We start from the raw sequence: 16976 nt of genomic DNA on the forward strand, positions 1-16976 counted from the left end.
GTCCCTGTTCTCTTAATTCAGAACTGAGTCAATAAGATGTAGTATAATAACCTCCAATATTTTCTTCTCCAAGAATCCCTTTTGTTATTTTCCCTACAGATTCCTTGTTTCAAAAGATGATTTATACAAACCTATTTGAAAATCATATTTTTCTTCTCAAATTAAAAAATCTAAGATAAGGAGAGGAGCCAAGATGGCGGAGGAGTAGGACGGGGAGACCACTTTCTCTCCTACAAATTCATCAAAAGAATAACTGAACGCAGAGCAAACTTCGCAAAACAACTTCTGATCGCTAGCTGAGGTCATCAGGCGCCCAAAAAAGCAGCCCATTGTCTTCGAAAGGAGGTAGGACAAAATATAAAAGATAAAAAGTGAGACAAAAGAGCTACGGACGGAGATCCGTCCCGGGAAGTCTTAGGCAGCATTGCTTGGGGTAGGGTCCGGGCCTGAGTGCCCTGAGGACAATCGGAGGGAGCTTCTGTGAGTTGCCAACTTGAACTGCGGGAGACCAAAAGAGAGAGAGTAAATTAACCGGCCCGAACACACTGCCGGCCGTTCGCAGAACAAAGAGACCGAGAGGGTCCAGAGAAGAGCACGCAGTCTGCGGACCGGCCCAGCCCCGCCGGAGGCAGGAGGCAGGGGGGAGGGGAAGGTCGCGGCGAGACACAGGGCGCAGGCACCCGACCGGCGCGGGCGGGGACTGGGGCTGGGGACGCGGAGGGCAGAAGGCGCGCGCACCCGACTGGCGCCAGCGGAAACTGAGACTGGGTCCGCGGAAGGGAGGGGGCGCGCCACACCTGGGGAGAGTGCGCCCACCAAGCCCCTGGCTGCCTGGACCGCTCTGACGGGGAAGGCACAGAGAGCAGGCGCAGCTTTTCCTTCCGCGCTTTTGTGGAACACCCGAGGGCTGGAACCTCGCGCAGCGCGGGGCGCGCTCCATATAGGACAGCCGGGAGCCTGAGCGGCGCAGACGGAGAGGGCAGCGTCAGCCCCTCCCGGCAGCGCCAGCCCCGCCCCGCGGCGCCAGCCCGTCACCACAGCGACAGCCCCTCCCGGCAGAGCGACGGAACCAGCTACCTGAATAAGAGTCCACCTCCGCCCGCCTGTGTCAGGGCGGAAATGAGGCTCTGAAGAGACCGGCAAACAGAAGCCAAATAAACAAAGGGAACTGCTTCAGAAGGGACTGGTGCAACAGATTAAAATCCCTCTAGGAAACATTGACTACACCGGAAAGGACCTGTAGATATCGAGACGTGTAAGCTGGAATGAGGAGCTATCTGAAACTGAGCCGAACCCACACTGACCATAACAGCTCCAGAGAAACTCCTAGATATAATTTTACTTTTTTCTCTTTTTTTTTTTTCTCTTTTTTTTTTATTTTTTATTTTTTCTCTTTTATTTTCCTTTAAAATCCCCTATTACTCCCCCATTACTCCTTAACTTTCATTTCCATAGATTTTTATGATTTTTTTTAATTAGGGAAAAAAATTTTTTTTTCTTTTTCTTTCTTTTTCTTTCCTTTTTCTCTTCTATTTTCTATTTTTCTTTTTCTCTTATTTCTTTTAAAGTCCTCTAGTACTCCTCTACTACTCCTTAATTTTCATTTTCAATACACTATAACCTTACACAAAAAAAAGAAGAGAAGCCCTATTTTTAAATCGAAGATTATTCTCTCCCAATCTTGACTCTCCGTTTTCTACCTCAGAACACCTCTATTTCCTCCTTTACCCTTCTCTTCCCAATCCAATTCTGTGAATCTTTGTAGGTGACTGGGCTACGGAGAACACTCTGGGAACAGACAGCTGCGTAGATCTGTCTCTCTCCTCTTGAGTCCCCTTGTTTCTCCTGCTCATCTCTATCTCCCTCCTCCCTCTCCTCTTCTTCGTGTAACTCTGTGAACCTCTCTGGGTGTCCCTAACGGGGGAGAATCTTTTAGCCATTAACCTAGAAGTTTTCTTATCAGGGCTGTATAGTTGGAGAAGTCCTGAGACTACAGGAAGAATAAAACTGAAATCCAGAGGCAGGAGACTTAAGCCCAAAACCTGAAAACACCAGAAAACTCCTGACTACATGGAACTTTAAGTAATAAGTGACTGTCCAAAAGCCTTCATACCTACACTGAAACCAACCACCACCCAAGAGCCAATAAGTTTTAGAGCAAGACATACCACGCAAATTCTCCAGCAACGCAGGAACATAGCCCTGAACATCAACATACAGGCTGCCCAAGGTCACACCTAACACATAGACCCATCTCAAAACTCATTACTGGGCACTCCATTGCTCTCCAAAGAGAAGAAATCAAGTTCCACGCACCAGAACACTGAAGCAAGCTTCCCTAACCAGGAAACCTTGACAAGCCAATCGTCTAACCCCACCCAGTGGGTTAATCCTCCACAATAAAAAGGAACCACAGACCTCCAGAATACAGAAAGCCCACTCCAGATACAGCAATCTAAACAACATGAAAAGGCAAAGAAATACCCAACAGGTAAAAGAACATGAAAAATGCCCACCAAGTCAAACAAAAGAGGAGGAGATAGGGAATCTACCTGAAAAAGAATTTAGAATAATGATAATAAAAATGATCCAAAATCTTGAAAACAAAATGGAGTTACAGATAAATAGCCTGGAAACAAAGATTGAAAAGATTCAAGAAATGTTTAATAAAGACCTAGAAGAAATAAAAAAGAGTCAATTAAAAATGAATAATGCAATGAATGAGATCGAAAACACTTTGGAGGGAACCAAGAGTAGAATAATGGAGGCAGAAGATAGGATAAGTGAGGTAGAAGATAAAATGATGGAAATAAATGAAGCAGAGAGGAAAAAAGAAAAAAGGATCAAAAGAAATGAGGACAACCTCAGGGACCTCTGGGACACTGTGAAACGCCCCAACATTCGAATCATAGGAGTCCCAGAAGAAGAAGACAAAAAGAAAGGCCATGAGAAAATACTCGAGGAGATAATAGCTGAAAATTTCCCTAAAATGGGGAAGGAAATAGCCACCCAAGTCCAAGAAACCCAGAGAGTCCCAAACAGGATAAACCCAAGGTGAAACACCCCAAGACACATATTAATCAAATTAACAAAGATCAAACACAAAGAACAAATATTAAAAGCAGCAAGGGAAAAACAACAAATAACACACAAAGGGATTCCCATAAGGATAACAGCTGATCTATCAATAGAAACCCTCCAGGCCAGAAGGGAATGGCAGGACGTACTGAAAGTAATGAAAGAGAATAACCTACAACCTAGATTATTGTATCCAGCAAGGATCTCATTCAGATATGAAGGAGAATTCAAAAGCTTTACAGATAAGCAAAAGCTGAGAGAATTCAGCACCACCAAACCAGCTCTTCAACAAATGCTAAAGGATCTTCTCTAGATAGGAAATGCAGAAAGGTTGTATAAACGTGAACCCAACACAACAAAGTAAATGGCAACGGGACCACACTTATCAATAATTACCCTAAATGTAAATGGGTTGAATGCCCCAACCAAAAGACAAAGATTGGCTGAATGGATACAAAAACAAGACCCCTATATATGCTGTCTACAAGAGACCCACTTCAAAACAAGAGACACATACAGACTAAAAGTGAAGGGCTGGAAAAAAATATTTCATGCAAATGGAGACCAAAAGAAAGCAGGAGTCGCAATACTCATATCAGATAAAATAGACTTTCAAATAAAGGATGTGAAAAGAGACAAAGAAGGACACTACATAATGATCAAAGGATCAATCAAAGAAGAAGATATAACAATTATAAATATATATGCACCCAACATAGGAGCACCACAATATGTGCGGCAAACACTAACAAGTATGAAAGAGGAAATTAATAGTAACACAATAATAGTGGGAGACTTTAATACCCCGCTCACAACTATGGATAGATCAACTAAACAGAAAATTAACAAGGAAACACAAACCTTAAATGACACAATGGACCACCTAGACCTAATTGATATCTATAGGACATTTCACCCCAAAACAATCAACTTCACCTTTTTCTCAAGTGCACACGGAACCTTCTCCAGAATAGATCACATCCTGGGCCATAAATCTGGTCTTGGAAAATTCAAAAAAATTGAAATCATTCCAGTCATCTTTTCTGACCACAGTGCAGTAAGATTAGATCTCAATTACAGGAAAAAAATTGTTAAAACTTCAAACATATGGAGGGTAAATAACACGCTTCTGAATAACCAACAAATCATAGAAGAAATCAAAAAAGAAATCAAAATATGTATAGAAATGAATGAAAATGAAAACACAACAACCCAAAAACTATGGGACACTGTAAAAGCAGTGCTAAGGGGAAGGTTCATAGCATTACAGGCTTACATCAAGAAACAAGAAAAAAAACAAATAAATAACCTAACTCTACACCTAAAGCAATTAGAGAAGGAAGAAATGAAGGACCCCAGGGTTAGCAGAAGGAAAGAAATCTTAAAAATCAGGGTAGAAATAAATGCAAAAGAAACTAAAGAGACCATAGCAAAAATCAACAAAGCTAAAAGCTGGTTTTTTGAAAAAATAAACAAAATTGACAAACCATTAGCAAGACTCATTAAGAAACAAAGAGAGAAGAACCAAATTAACAAAATTAGAAATGAAAATGGAAAGATCACAACAGACAACACTGAAATACAAAGGATCATAAGAGACTACTACCAGCAGCTCTATGCCAATAAAATGGACAACTTGGATGAAATGGACAAATTCTTAGAAAAGTATAACTTTCCAAAACTGAATCAGGAAGAAACAGAAGATCTTAACAGAACCATCACAAGCAAGGAAATCGAAGCTGTAATCAAAAATCTTCCAGCAAACAAAAGCCCAGGACCAGATGGCTTCACAGCTGAATTCTACCAAAAATTTAGAGAAGAGCTAACACCTATCTTACTCAAACTCTTCCAGAAAATTGCAGATGAAGGTAAGCTTCCAAACTCATTCTATGAGGCCACCATCACCCTAATTCCAAAACCAGACAAAGATGCCACAAAAAAAGAAAACTACAGGCCAATATCACTGATGAACATAGATGCAAAAATCCTTAACAAAATTCTAGCAAACAGAATCCAACAACATATTAAAAAAATCATACACCATGACCAAGTGGGCTTTATCCCAGGAATGCAAGGATTCTTCAATATCCGCAAATCAATCAATGTAATACACCACATTAACAAATTGAAAGATAAAAACCATATGATTATCTCAATAGATGCAGAGAAAGCCTTTGACAAAATTCAACACTCATTTATGATTAAAACTCTCCAGAAAGCAGGAATAGAAGGAACATACCTCAACATAATAAAAGCTATATATGACAAACCCACAGCAAGCATCACCCTCAATGGTGAAAAATTGAAAGCATTTCCCCTGAAATCAGGAACAAGACAAGGGTGCCCACTCTCACCACTACTATTCAACATAGTGTTGGAAGTTCTGGCCACAGCAATCAGAGCAGAAAAAGAAGTAAAAGGAATCCAGATAGGAAAAGAAGAAGTGAAACTCTCACTGTTTGCAGATGACATGATCCTCTACATAGAAAACCCTAAAGACTCTACCAGAAAATTACTAGAGCTAATCAATGAATATAGTAAAGTTGCAGGATATAAAATTAACACACAGAAATCCCTTGCATTCCTATATACTAACAATGAAAAAACAGAAAGAGAAATTAAGGAAACAATACCATTCACCATTGCAACAAAAAGAATAAAATACTTAGGAGTATATCTACCTAAAGAAACAAAAGACCTATACATAGAAAACTATAAAACACTGATGACAGAAATCAAAGAGGACACAAACAGATGGAGAAACATACCGTGTTCATGGATTGGAAGAATCAACATTGTCAAAATGGCTATTCTACCCAAAGATGTCTATAGATTCAATGCAATCCCTATCAAGCTACCAACGATATTTTTCACAGAACTAGAACAAATAATTTCACAATTTGTATGGAAATACAAAAAACCTCAAATAGCCAAAGTAATCTTGAGAAAGAAGAATGGAACTGGAGGAATCAACCTGCCTGACTTCAGACTCTACTACAAAGCCACAGTCATCAAGACAGTATGGTACTGGCACAAAGACAGAAATATAGATCAATGGAACAGAATAGAAAGCCCAGAGATAAATCCACGAACCTATGGACACCTTATCTTTGACAAAGGAGGCAAGGATATACAATGGAAAAAAGACAACCTCTTTAACAAGTGGTGCTGGGAAAACTGGTCAACCACTTGTAAAAGAATGAAACTAGAACACTTTCTAACACCATACACAAAAATAAACTCAAAATGGATTAAAGATCTAAATGTAAGATCAGAAACTATAAAACTCCTAGAGGAGAACATAGGCAAAACACTCTCCGACATAAACCACAGCAAGATCCTCTATGACCCACCTCCCAGAATATTGGAAATAAAAGCAAAACTAAACAAATGGGACCTAATGAAACTTAAAAGCTTTTGCACTACAAAGGAAACTATAAGTAAGGTGAAAAGACAGCCTTCAGATTGGGAGAAAATAATAGCAAATGAAGAAACAGACAAAGGATTAATCTCAAAAATATACAAGCAACTCCTGAAGCTCAACTCCAGAAAAATAAATGCCCCAATCAAAAAATGGGCCAAAGAACTAAACAGACATTTCTCCAAAGAAGACATACAGATGGCTAACAAACACATGAAAAGATGCTCAACATCACTCATTATTAGAGAAATGCAAATCAAAACCACAATGAGGTACCATTACACGCCAGTCAGGATGGCTGCTATCCAAAAGTCTACAAGCAATAAATGCTGGAGAGGGTGTGGAGAAAAGGGAACCCTCTTACACTGTTGGTGGGAATGCAAACTAGTATAGCCGCTATGGAAAACAGTGTGGAGATTTCTTAAAAAACTGGAAATAGAACTGCCATATGACCCAGCAATCCCACTCCTGGGCATACACACTGAGGAAACCAGATCTGAAAGAGACACGTGCACCCCAATGTTCATCGCAGCACTGTTTATAATAGCCAGGACATGGAAGCAACCTAGATGCCCATCAGCAGATGAATGGATAAGGAAGCTGTGGTACATATACACCATGGAATATTACTCAGCCGTTAAAAAGAATTCATTTGAACCAGTCCTAATGAGATGGATGAAGCTGGAGCCCCTTATACAGAGTGAAGTAAGCCAGAAAGATAAAGAACATTACAGCATACTATCACATATATATGGAATTTAGAAAGATGGTAACGATAACCCTATATGCAAAACAGAAAAAGAGACACAGAAATAGAGAACAGACTTTTGAACTCTGTGGGAGAATGTGAGGGTGGGATATTTCAAAAGAACAGCATGTATACTATCTATGGTGAAACAGATCACCAGCCCAGGTGGGATGCATGAGACAAGTGCTCCAGCCTGGTGCACTGGGAGGACCTGGGGGAATCGGGTGGAGAGGGAGGTGGGAGCGGGGATCGGGATGGGGAATACGTGTAAATCCATGGCTGATTCATATCAATGTATGACAAAACCCACTGGAAAAAATAATAATAATAATAATAAAAATTAAAAAAAAAGACAAAAAATAAAATAAAATAACATATACAAAAAAAAATAAATAAATAAAAAAATAAAAAATCTAAGATAGGGCAATTCTCTGGTGGTCCACTAGTTAGGACTTCATGCTTTCATTGCCAAGGGCATGGGTTTGATATCTGATGGGGGAACTAAGATCCCACAAGCTGCACAGTATGGCCAAAACAAACAAACAAACAAAACCCTAAGATATAAATGACTTCAAACTAGACAGACTAGGGAAGGGTTGCCTCTGCCAATGGATGATGGTTGCCTATGGTACTACCTTCATGGAGGGAAATGGGAAACGGGTACATTGAACACCCGAGGCTCTGTTCCCCACTACAAGAGCTGGGACCTGGTTGTATCTCTGGGTTTCTCTCTGAAACTTGACCTCCCTGTCTGATATGATTCATTTACTCTTGATAAGTATTTATGATGCAAAAAGGACCACAGGGTTTTAAGCTTCATACAAAACCCTGATCTATGTTCACTTCAATTCAGGCCTGGATGGAAGAAGGTCCAAAGTAAGAAAAGGTTATTTCTCTTTTTATTTCTTTTTAATTTTTTTTTTTTTTTTTACTATGGTTGGTTTACAATCAGTTATACATATATATTCACCTACAGTATACCACTCACCTAGAGCCAGACATCCTGGAATCTGAAGTCAAGTGGGCCTTTGGAAGCATCACTACAAACAAAGCTAGTAGAGGTGATCCAGCTGAGCTATTTCAAATCCTAAAAGATGATGCTGTGAAAGTGCTGCACTCAATATGTCAGCAGATTTGGAAAACTCAGCAGTGGCCATGGGACTGGAAAAGGTCAGTTTTCATTCCAATCCCAAAGAAAGGCAATCCCAAGGAATGCTCAAACTACTGCACAATTGCACTCATCTCACACAGTAGTAAAGTAATGCTCAAAATTCTTCAAGCCAGGCTTCAGTAATACATGAACCGTGAACTTCCAGATGTTCAAGCTGGTTTTAGAAAAGGCAGAGGAACCAGAGATCAAGTTGCCAACATCCGCTGGATCATCGAAAAAGCAAGAGAGTTCCAGAATAACATCTACTTCTGCTTTATTGACTACGCCAAAGCCTTTGACTGTGTGGGTCACAATAAACTGTGGAAAATTCTTTAAGAGATGGGAATACCAGACCACCTGACCTGCCTCTTGAGAAACCTGTATGCAGGTCAGAGAGCAACAGTTAGAACTGGACATGGAACAACAGACTGGTTCCAAATAGGGAAAGGAGTACGTCAAGGCTGTATATTGTCACCCTGCTTATTTAACTTATATGCAGAGTGCATCATGAGAAACACTGGGCTGGAAGAAGCACAAGCTGGAATCAAGATTGCCAGGAGAAATATCAATAAACTCAGATATGCAGATGACACCACCCTTATGGCAGAAAGTGAAGAAGAACTAAAGAGACTCTTGATGAAAGTGAAAGAGGAGAGTGAAAAAGTTGGCTTAAAGCTCAACATTCAGAAAACTAAGATCATGGTATCTGGTCCCATCACTTCATGGCAAACAGATGCGGAAACAGTGGAAGCAGTATCAGACTTTATTTTTTGGGGCTCCAAAATCACTGCAGATGGTGACTGCAGCCATGAAATTAAAAAACACTCCTTGAAAAGAAAGTTATGACCAACCTAGACAGCATATGAAAAAGCAGAGACATTACTTTGTCAACAAAGGTCTGTCTAGTCAAGGCTATGCTTTTTCCAGTAGTCATTTATGGATGTGAGTTGCACTATAAAGAAAGCTGAGCACTGAAGAATTGATGCTTTTGAACTGTGGTATTGGAGAAGACTCTTGAGAGTCCCTTGGACTGCAAGGAGATCCAGCCAGTCCATCCTAAAGGAGATCAGTTCTGGGTGTTCATTGGAGGGAGTGATGTTGAAGCTGAAACTCCAATACTTTGCCCACCTGATGCAAAGAGCTGACTCCTTCGAAAAGACCCTGATGCTGGGAAAGATTGAGGGCAGGAGGAGAAGGGGATGACAGAGGATGAGATGGTTGGACGGCATCACCAACTCAACGGACATGAGTTTGGGTGAACTCCAGGAGTTGGTGATAGACAGGTAGGTCTGGCGTGCTGTGGTTTATGAGGTCCCAAAGAGTCGGACACAACTGAGCAACTGAACAAATACTGATACTGATACATATATCCACTGTTTTTTAGATTCTTTTCCTATATAAATCATTACAGGGTATTGAGTTCCCTGTGCCATACAGTAGGTTCTTATTAGTTATCTCTTTTATATATAGTTGTGTGTGAAAAGGTCATTTACTAATTTTAATAAATCATCTCTTAGGTTGTATTATTAATGTATATGTCAGTTGCTCAGTTGTGTCTGACTCTTTTGGACCCCATGGACTGCAGCCCACCAGGCTCCTCTGTCCATGGAATTCCCCAGGCAAGAATACTAGAGTGGGTACCCATTACCTTCTCCAGGAGATCTTCCTGACTCAGGGATTGAACCTGGGTCTCCTACATTGCAGATAGATTCTTTACCATCTGAGCCAACATTTCAAGCAAGTTTTATTACTTTTGTTTTGTTTACCCTGGATACCAAAATCATCTTTACAGTAAAGCATATATGACAGGCTAAAAAGTGTAAAGAAAGCTCCACATGATCTAAATAGCATAAAAATTGATTTGCTTTAAAATATTTCCTCTAAGAATTGAATTTGGCATGTTGTTGTTATTATCTAGTTACTAAGTCGTGTCTGATTCTTTTGAGACCCAATAGACTGTAGCCTACCAGCGTCCTCTGTCCATGGGATGTCCCAGGCAAGAATACTGGTGTGGGTTGCCATTTCCTTCTGCAAGGGATCTTCCTGACCCAGGGATTGAATCTGCATCTCCTGCATTGACAGGTAGATTCTTTCCCATTGAGCAACCAGTGAAGCCTTTGAATTTGGGATATGCTTTACTAAAAATATAAAAGATGTAACACCAAAACTAGGACCCAGAAATAACTGTCATGACATCAAGCATTAAAATGCAGTAAAAATAACACAGAATAACTATTAAAGTTTAAATTCTGCCATTATCTTCATATGCAAAACTTGTATGGAAATTAGTAGAACGGATATAAACAAAGCCAAGGAAATTTTGTCTTTACAGTCATCTCACTGAATGAGCAAAGTTTGTTTTTTTTTGTCTTTATTTTAGACCCTAAAATGGCTATTTTACTTACCATTTGGAAGCATGAGACGAATATAAGTTATAATCAATAGGAGTTGTTAACACATGTTGGTGTACAACGTTTAAATACTTCTCGATGTGTATCTGTTACAGAAAAGTTAAAGTTTAGGCCATTAGAGTGGACTGGAAATCCTCACCTAATTTTCTCCATTTCATTAGGTTCACCCTCTGAGTGGTGTAATTAAGCCAAAAGACATAACATGCTATGTGTTTATTACAAGCCTAAGGTATCACTAGGCATCTCAAGGGCAAATTACTTCATCCCAAAAAGTATCATAAACAGTTGAGACTCGAAGCTTAAGTAGCATCTTCACAAATGAAACTGCACAGTAGTCAGTTTGCTCCTTGGTCAGGGAGACTTGCTCGGTACCATGGACACAGAATGTCTTTCTCTGACTAGGACTTCAAGCAAGCATCTGAGCAAAGAGTTTGGCCTTCAGGTAACAGATTATTTTAAATGGCCAAACCCAAAGACTCCAGCTGGGTCCAGCCCTCTCACCATCATGTTATATAGGACAACAGCATGCTAAACCACATCTCTCAGCCTCAGGAGCTGAGCTAGGAAGCCATTAAGATGGAACAGTGAAGGTTGGAAGCAAGAGTAGAGATGCTGATGGAGGTCTAGATGATGGAGGCAGTCTTTATTGGAACCACGTGCTAATAGATCCTGATTTTGTACATGAGGGTGATCCTAGTCTGAAGATTGGACTCCTCCGTGCCCTTAGGTCCATCTATAATAATGAAGGTCCTATCTACTTTATTTTTTAAGTATTTAGTTATTTATTTGGCTGTGCCAGGTCTTTATTGCAACGCATGGGCTCTTTAGTTGGGGCATGTGAACTCTTAGTTACAGCATGTGGGATCTCGTATCCTGAGCAGAAATTGAACCCAGGCCCCCCTGCATTAGAAGCTTGGGGTCTTAGCCACTGGACCACCACAGGAAAGTCCTCCTATCTACTTTATTTCTATTTCCAGTGTTATGTACTAGGTTATAATATTTAAAAATTACTTAATCTTAAAATACTTAAGCTATTGAGGAAGAGTGAACTCTTATTTTTTAGAATCCCAGTGATTCTGATAGAAACTCTCTGCAGTGTATTGGTATGAATCCTTTTCTGTCAGGCATACTGTTGGACTAAGTAGTTATTTTTAAAATTATAAATTCTTTTTATCAAACCACATTTTAGGGGTCATAAATTACTGCATAACCATATATTATCCATATCTCACATTCTTTGTGGCATGTGACAGGATGTAAATCAATCAACCAGCTAATAATCAACATTCTTAAAAAAGAAACAGGATGGGAAAGCTGATGACCAACCGAAGCCCCCTCTGTTCCAGAATTACACAGAACCTGTGAGAAGCACAGTTCTTCTTGAGGAATCTTTGTCTCCTTCCAGGATTTTATTTAATATCTAAAGCTCTACTTACTTTTAACCCCATTTCAGTCCTTTTGATTGCTGTTTCAAGATTCTGAATGTCCAGAGCCCCGCCTTTTTCCTCAAGCGGGAATTTTGTTAATTTCTCCCTCAATTCATAAAGATCTTCATGGACCTAAAGAGAGAAAAATGTAAAAGAATACATAAATATTACACCTAAAACAGTTACTTAGTTTAAAGGTTTGCAACCTGCGTGAACTGCTTAGAGACAATAAAGTTGATTTAAAGATGGTGTTCATTGAAAAGACTGTCCTTGTAATTCTAGGATGTGTTTTATTAGATGGCTCCATTACTGTCTTTCAGATTTAGAAAAATTAAGATTTCATACAATTTTCTATTTGTCCTTCCCCCATTAGAAACAGATCCAAGATAAAATTGCAACCCAAATAACTTCTGCTTTCTCTGGTGGAAAAGAAGGTGAGTCAGATATAAGAAAAAGTTCATTCCAAACTCTGATTTCTACTAATTGATTGAGAGGTTAAAAAGAAGAAAGAAAACTTCCAGAAAAGAGAGGTTCTAGTGAAAACAGTGCCTGTCAAAAGAGAATTATAAATATGTTGACAGGGTCTGTTGGTTTTCCATTCTAGCTAGATCTTCCCCACCTAGTACTCTGAAGAAGCAGTTCTGTAGGTGTGACCTTAATTTTGTTTTAAGTACTCAGAAATGAAAACAATCCATGAAGAAAAAGCAACATGTCATTACTTGAACATTCTCCTTCAGTTCATATTTCCCTTAGAAATGATGAACATTTCTCCAAAGTCAAGCACCCTCAGAGTAACATGAGCATTATAAAATTAGCACAAGATTCTCTGCCTTCATATTAGAAACCAAACTTCTGGAGACAAATACAGATGGCACCAATTATGGCATGGGCTGCTGCCACAAGAGAAACATTTTGCTATGCAAATTTATGAACCCAACACCTGTTTCAGCAATAGTCACACCAATAACAATCTGCAGATTGGGTTGCTAAGGGCATTTTGAAACAGTTACCTTTTTCTCTGTTGGTATAACTGGACCTACACATTGATCCAGCCTATGTTATCAATTACTCTCAAACATTCCCAAGGAGCCAAGTATTTGAAAGATCAAAAGATTTGCATCTTTTCACTGATGAGCAGCAGTCTGGCAGACGGATCAGGTCATTTGTGCCCTGCACAAATTATCATGTCAAGCCTCCAGGGCTCACAGATTGAAATTTGAACACACCTACTGTTTGCTGATAGGCACTAAGGATAAAGATGTATTAATACTTTTTTAAATTTTTTTGTCCAAATTACTGCTGCAAGCTATTTACAGTCTATTGTCTAAACACATTTGGAAAGTACAAAAAGCCAGTTCAAGGGCAAGCCCACTTCCAGGTCCATAATTTTTTGGTTTAACTTTTTCTTTTTTAAGATTTATTTATTTATGGTTGCATTGGGTCTTCATTTTTCTTTAGTTGTGCATGGACTTCTCATTGTGGTGACTTGTTGCAGAGCATGGGCTCTAGGCACACGGGCTTCAGTAGTTGTGGCTCTAGAGCGCTGGCTCAGTAGTTATAGCTCACAGGCTTAGTTGCCACAAGGCATTTGGGATCTTCGGAGAGCAGGGATTGAACCCATGTTCCCTGCATTGGCAGGAGGATTCTTAACCACTGGACCACCAGGGAAGCCCTTGGCCCAACTTTTGAATGCACTGAATTTCCTTCTTGTAGCTCTAGTATTTGTAGCTTCATGTATCCTTCTATAATTATACCTGTCAACTGCTGGAAGGAGTGAAAACAACACTGGATTATTTATCTGGGAACTGAAAATCTGGCTACTTCATCTGCTTTGTAGGAACCATTATGTCTTCATAGAGTTGTGAGATAATAGGTAATAATCTAACAGTAGGAACTCGGTAAAAGGCAGACGAACATGATTCCTTGTTCTATTACTAGTCACACGATGTCCACGCACACCATCCACATTCCCTCTAGTGTCCTCGCCAAGGGGGAAAAAGTGAATTACTCTTCTTATGGAATGAAAATGAGACAATACATGTGAAAATGAACTAATAATATAGGCTTTGGAATCAGACAGCTATGAACTAGAATTCTATTTCCTTCTTTACTAAACGGAGATAGGCCAATTTACTTTTTTTTTTTTTTAGAGCCTTAGTGTCCTTATCTGTAAAATGGGGATAAATAGCACCTTTCAATATAGTGGCAAGAATAAAATGAGTTAAAAATATTGTAAAGTGCTTTGTACAGGGGCCAGCCACAGAGGAGGGCACTGAGCCAATGCTAATTCTCTTCTGGTTGGTAAAACCTAGTGAAGCACTTTGTAACTGGCACTTAGTAAATATTCATTGATTTGAATTATTCTCTTAATCTTTCTCAAGAGCTTTTTACTTTCCTAGCCAGGTATTGTCTTCTTCCCTCTTAGTAACTGCACATCTGTTTGTATAGCTGCAACAGAGACAACTACTGTAGGAAATGTTTCACCAGACCTGGGTAGAAAAAGATTAAGTTCTAAATCTTTGTTATTTCTTCAAATAGATTCACTCTTCCATACTGAAATTTTAGGTGTCACCCATCATTTTTGTGATCATCAAATACATTGCTTTCCATACATTTCCCAGTTGGAGGAAGATTTTGACAGTTTGGGACAGGGCTACTTATAATAAGCTCTCAAAAGATGTAATGCAGACAAAAATTGCTCTACAATTTAAATTATTTTTTAGTCTTTTGCCATACCAAAAGACTTGGATCTTAGTTCCAAGTCTTAGTTCCCCAACCAGGGATTGAACCTGAGCTCTTGGCATGAGGAGTCTTAACCACTGGACTGCCAGGGAATTTCCTAGAATTTAAGAGCCATGCAATGAGACTCAGTTTTGTCAAAAGCAGTCTTATAATTCCATTTCTCTATTAGTCCTAGGGTCACACTTTGAGATAAAAGCTAAAGATAAGAGTTTAAATGTGTCATTCTCATTTTATTGTTATATGTTGTACAGTCCTGGCAAACCAGACAGAAGAGGTTGATAAGAGTTCAGTCAATTCAGTTCAGTCACTCAGTCATGTCCGACTCTTTGTGACCCCATGGACTGTAGCATGCCAGTCCTCCCTGTCTATCACCAACTCCTGGAGTTTACCCAAACTCATGTCCATCGAGTTGGTGATGCCACCCAACCATCTCACTCATCCTCTGTCATCCTCTTCTCCTCCCACCTTCAACCTTTCCCAACATCAGGGTCTTTTCCAATGAGTCAGTTCTTTGCATCAGGTGGCCAAAGTATTGGAGTTTCAGCTTCAGCATCAGTCCTTCCAGTGAATATTCAGGACTGATTTCCTTTAGGATGGACTGGTTGGATCTTCTTGCAGTCCTAGGGACTCTCAAGAGTCTTCTCCAATGCCACAGTTCAAAAGCATCAATTCTTTGGCACTCAGCTTTCTCTATAGTCCATCTCTCACATCCATTCATGACTACATATAATATTAATTTTTTCCCCTCATTATACATATTCTACATTGTATCAGGGAGAATTTTACACTGTATCTACAGATCAGACTCAATAATTAGATTAAGGGGTAGCCTCTCTTTCTCTACATAGCCCTCCACTTAAGTGTGTACAAAGTAACCCTTTTAAGCAAGTAGGGGTGTTGATCAACATGGATATGATTATTCCTAGTTCTTCCCAAAGAGAGATCCAGCCTCTGCCCTTAGATCCTGGGAAGTGATCACTAGGCCCCTGGAGTATCCCACTTGATGGGAATGGGGTTTATGATGGGTGCTTTGAGCTGTGCTGTATTAGTTCTAATCTCTAGAGGAATTAGACTAAAATCATTAGTCTGCTCTCTGGGAAGGGCTGAAGACTAAAGTCAGCCAAATGAGCATTGTGACTGAGCTCCAATAAAACCTCTGGACATTAAAATCTTGGGAAAGCTTTCCTAGTTGGCCATAATCTGTATATGTTGTCACATATCATGACTGAAAGGAGGTAATGCCCTCTATGACTCCACTGGGAGAAAATGGCTGGAAGCTCCATTCGTACCCCTTCTGGGCTCTGCCCTGAGCATCTCTTCCCTTAGTTGATTTTCATTTCTATTCTTTTGCTATAAAAACACTGTAATTATAAACATAGTGCTCTTCTGAGTTTTGTGAGTGCTCTAGCAAATTAGCCAATGTGACATGGTTGGGGCTTCCAAAAGTGTAGGCAGCTGGCCTGAAATAAGGATAGTTCTAGGGACCCCTGAACTTGTGCCTGGAGTCTAAGCGGGGGCAGTCTTGTGGAGACTCTTCCCTCACACTTGGCAGTTTGGCTAAACTCATTCTAAGGTGATGGTGAAAGCAAGGATAAGAAAAGGTGAGGTAAGAAGATCTGGGTATGATTCATATTGGGGAAGTCTATAAAATTGGTGAGTTTAGGGGTTTGTATTTTGGAAATGTGAACTTAAAGAAGTCTCCCAGAGGGGAGGTAAGAGACCAAATCATGGCAGGAAGAAAAATTAGACCAAGTGCAGATCTGAGTAGAGTTCTGACAGTCCTTAGGAAATTACTTCAAACTTTTAGTTAAGTAGAGCTATATATGAGTTAAAGGTGATGATATGTCAAAAATGTTCTAAAACTATCACATATAAATGTGGGGGGGGGAGGAGTGCTTTTAACATTCTGGAAAAGTCTGAGCGTAAAGGTCACAAACTGAGTTGTACTGAGAAATTAAAACTTTCCTGATGTTCCCCCCTCAGATTAGAGAAAGTTACT

At 39.8% G+C, this 16976-nt stretch overlaps 1 protein-coding gene across 1 annotated transcript in view; it reads right to left on the minus strand.

Annotated features, from left to right (window-relative positions):
* Positions 1–16976, minus strand: part of IQCH (IQ motif containing H) — a 228544-nt gene that overhangs the window by 210544 nt on the left and 1024 nt on the right. The window contains exons 2-3 of the mRNA XM_061158509.1: positions 12245–12367; positions 10803–10894 (exon numbers count right to left, since the gene is read on the minus strand). Coding sequence (XP_061014492.1) covers positions 10803–10894; positions 12245–12367 — 215 coding nt within the window. The remainder of the gene's footprint in view (positions 1–10802; positions 10895–12244; positions 12368–16976) is intronic.

The sequence above is a fragment of the Dama dama genome, chromosome 12, assembly GCF_033118175.1.
Source record: "Dama dama isolate Ldn47 chromosome 12, ASM3311817v1, whole genome shotgun sequence".
NCBI classification, from domain to species: domain Eukaryota; kingdom Metazoa; phylum Chordata; class Mammalia; order Artiodactyla; family Cervidae; genus Dama; species Dama dama.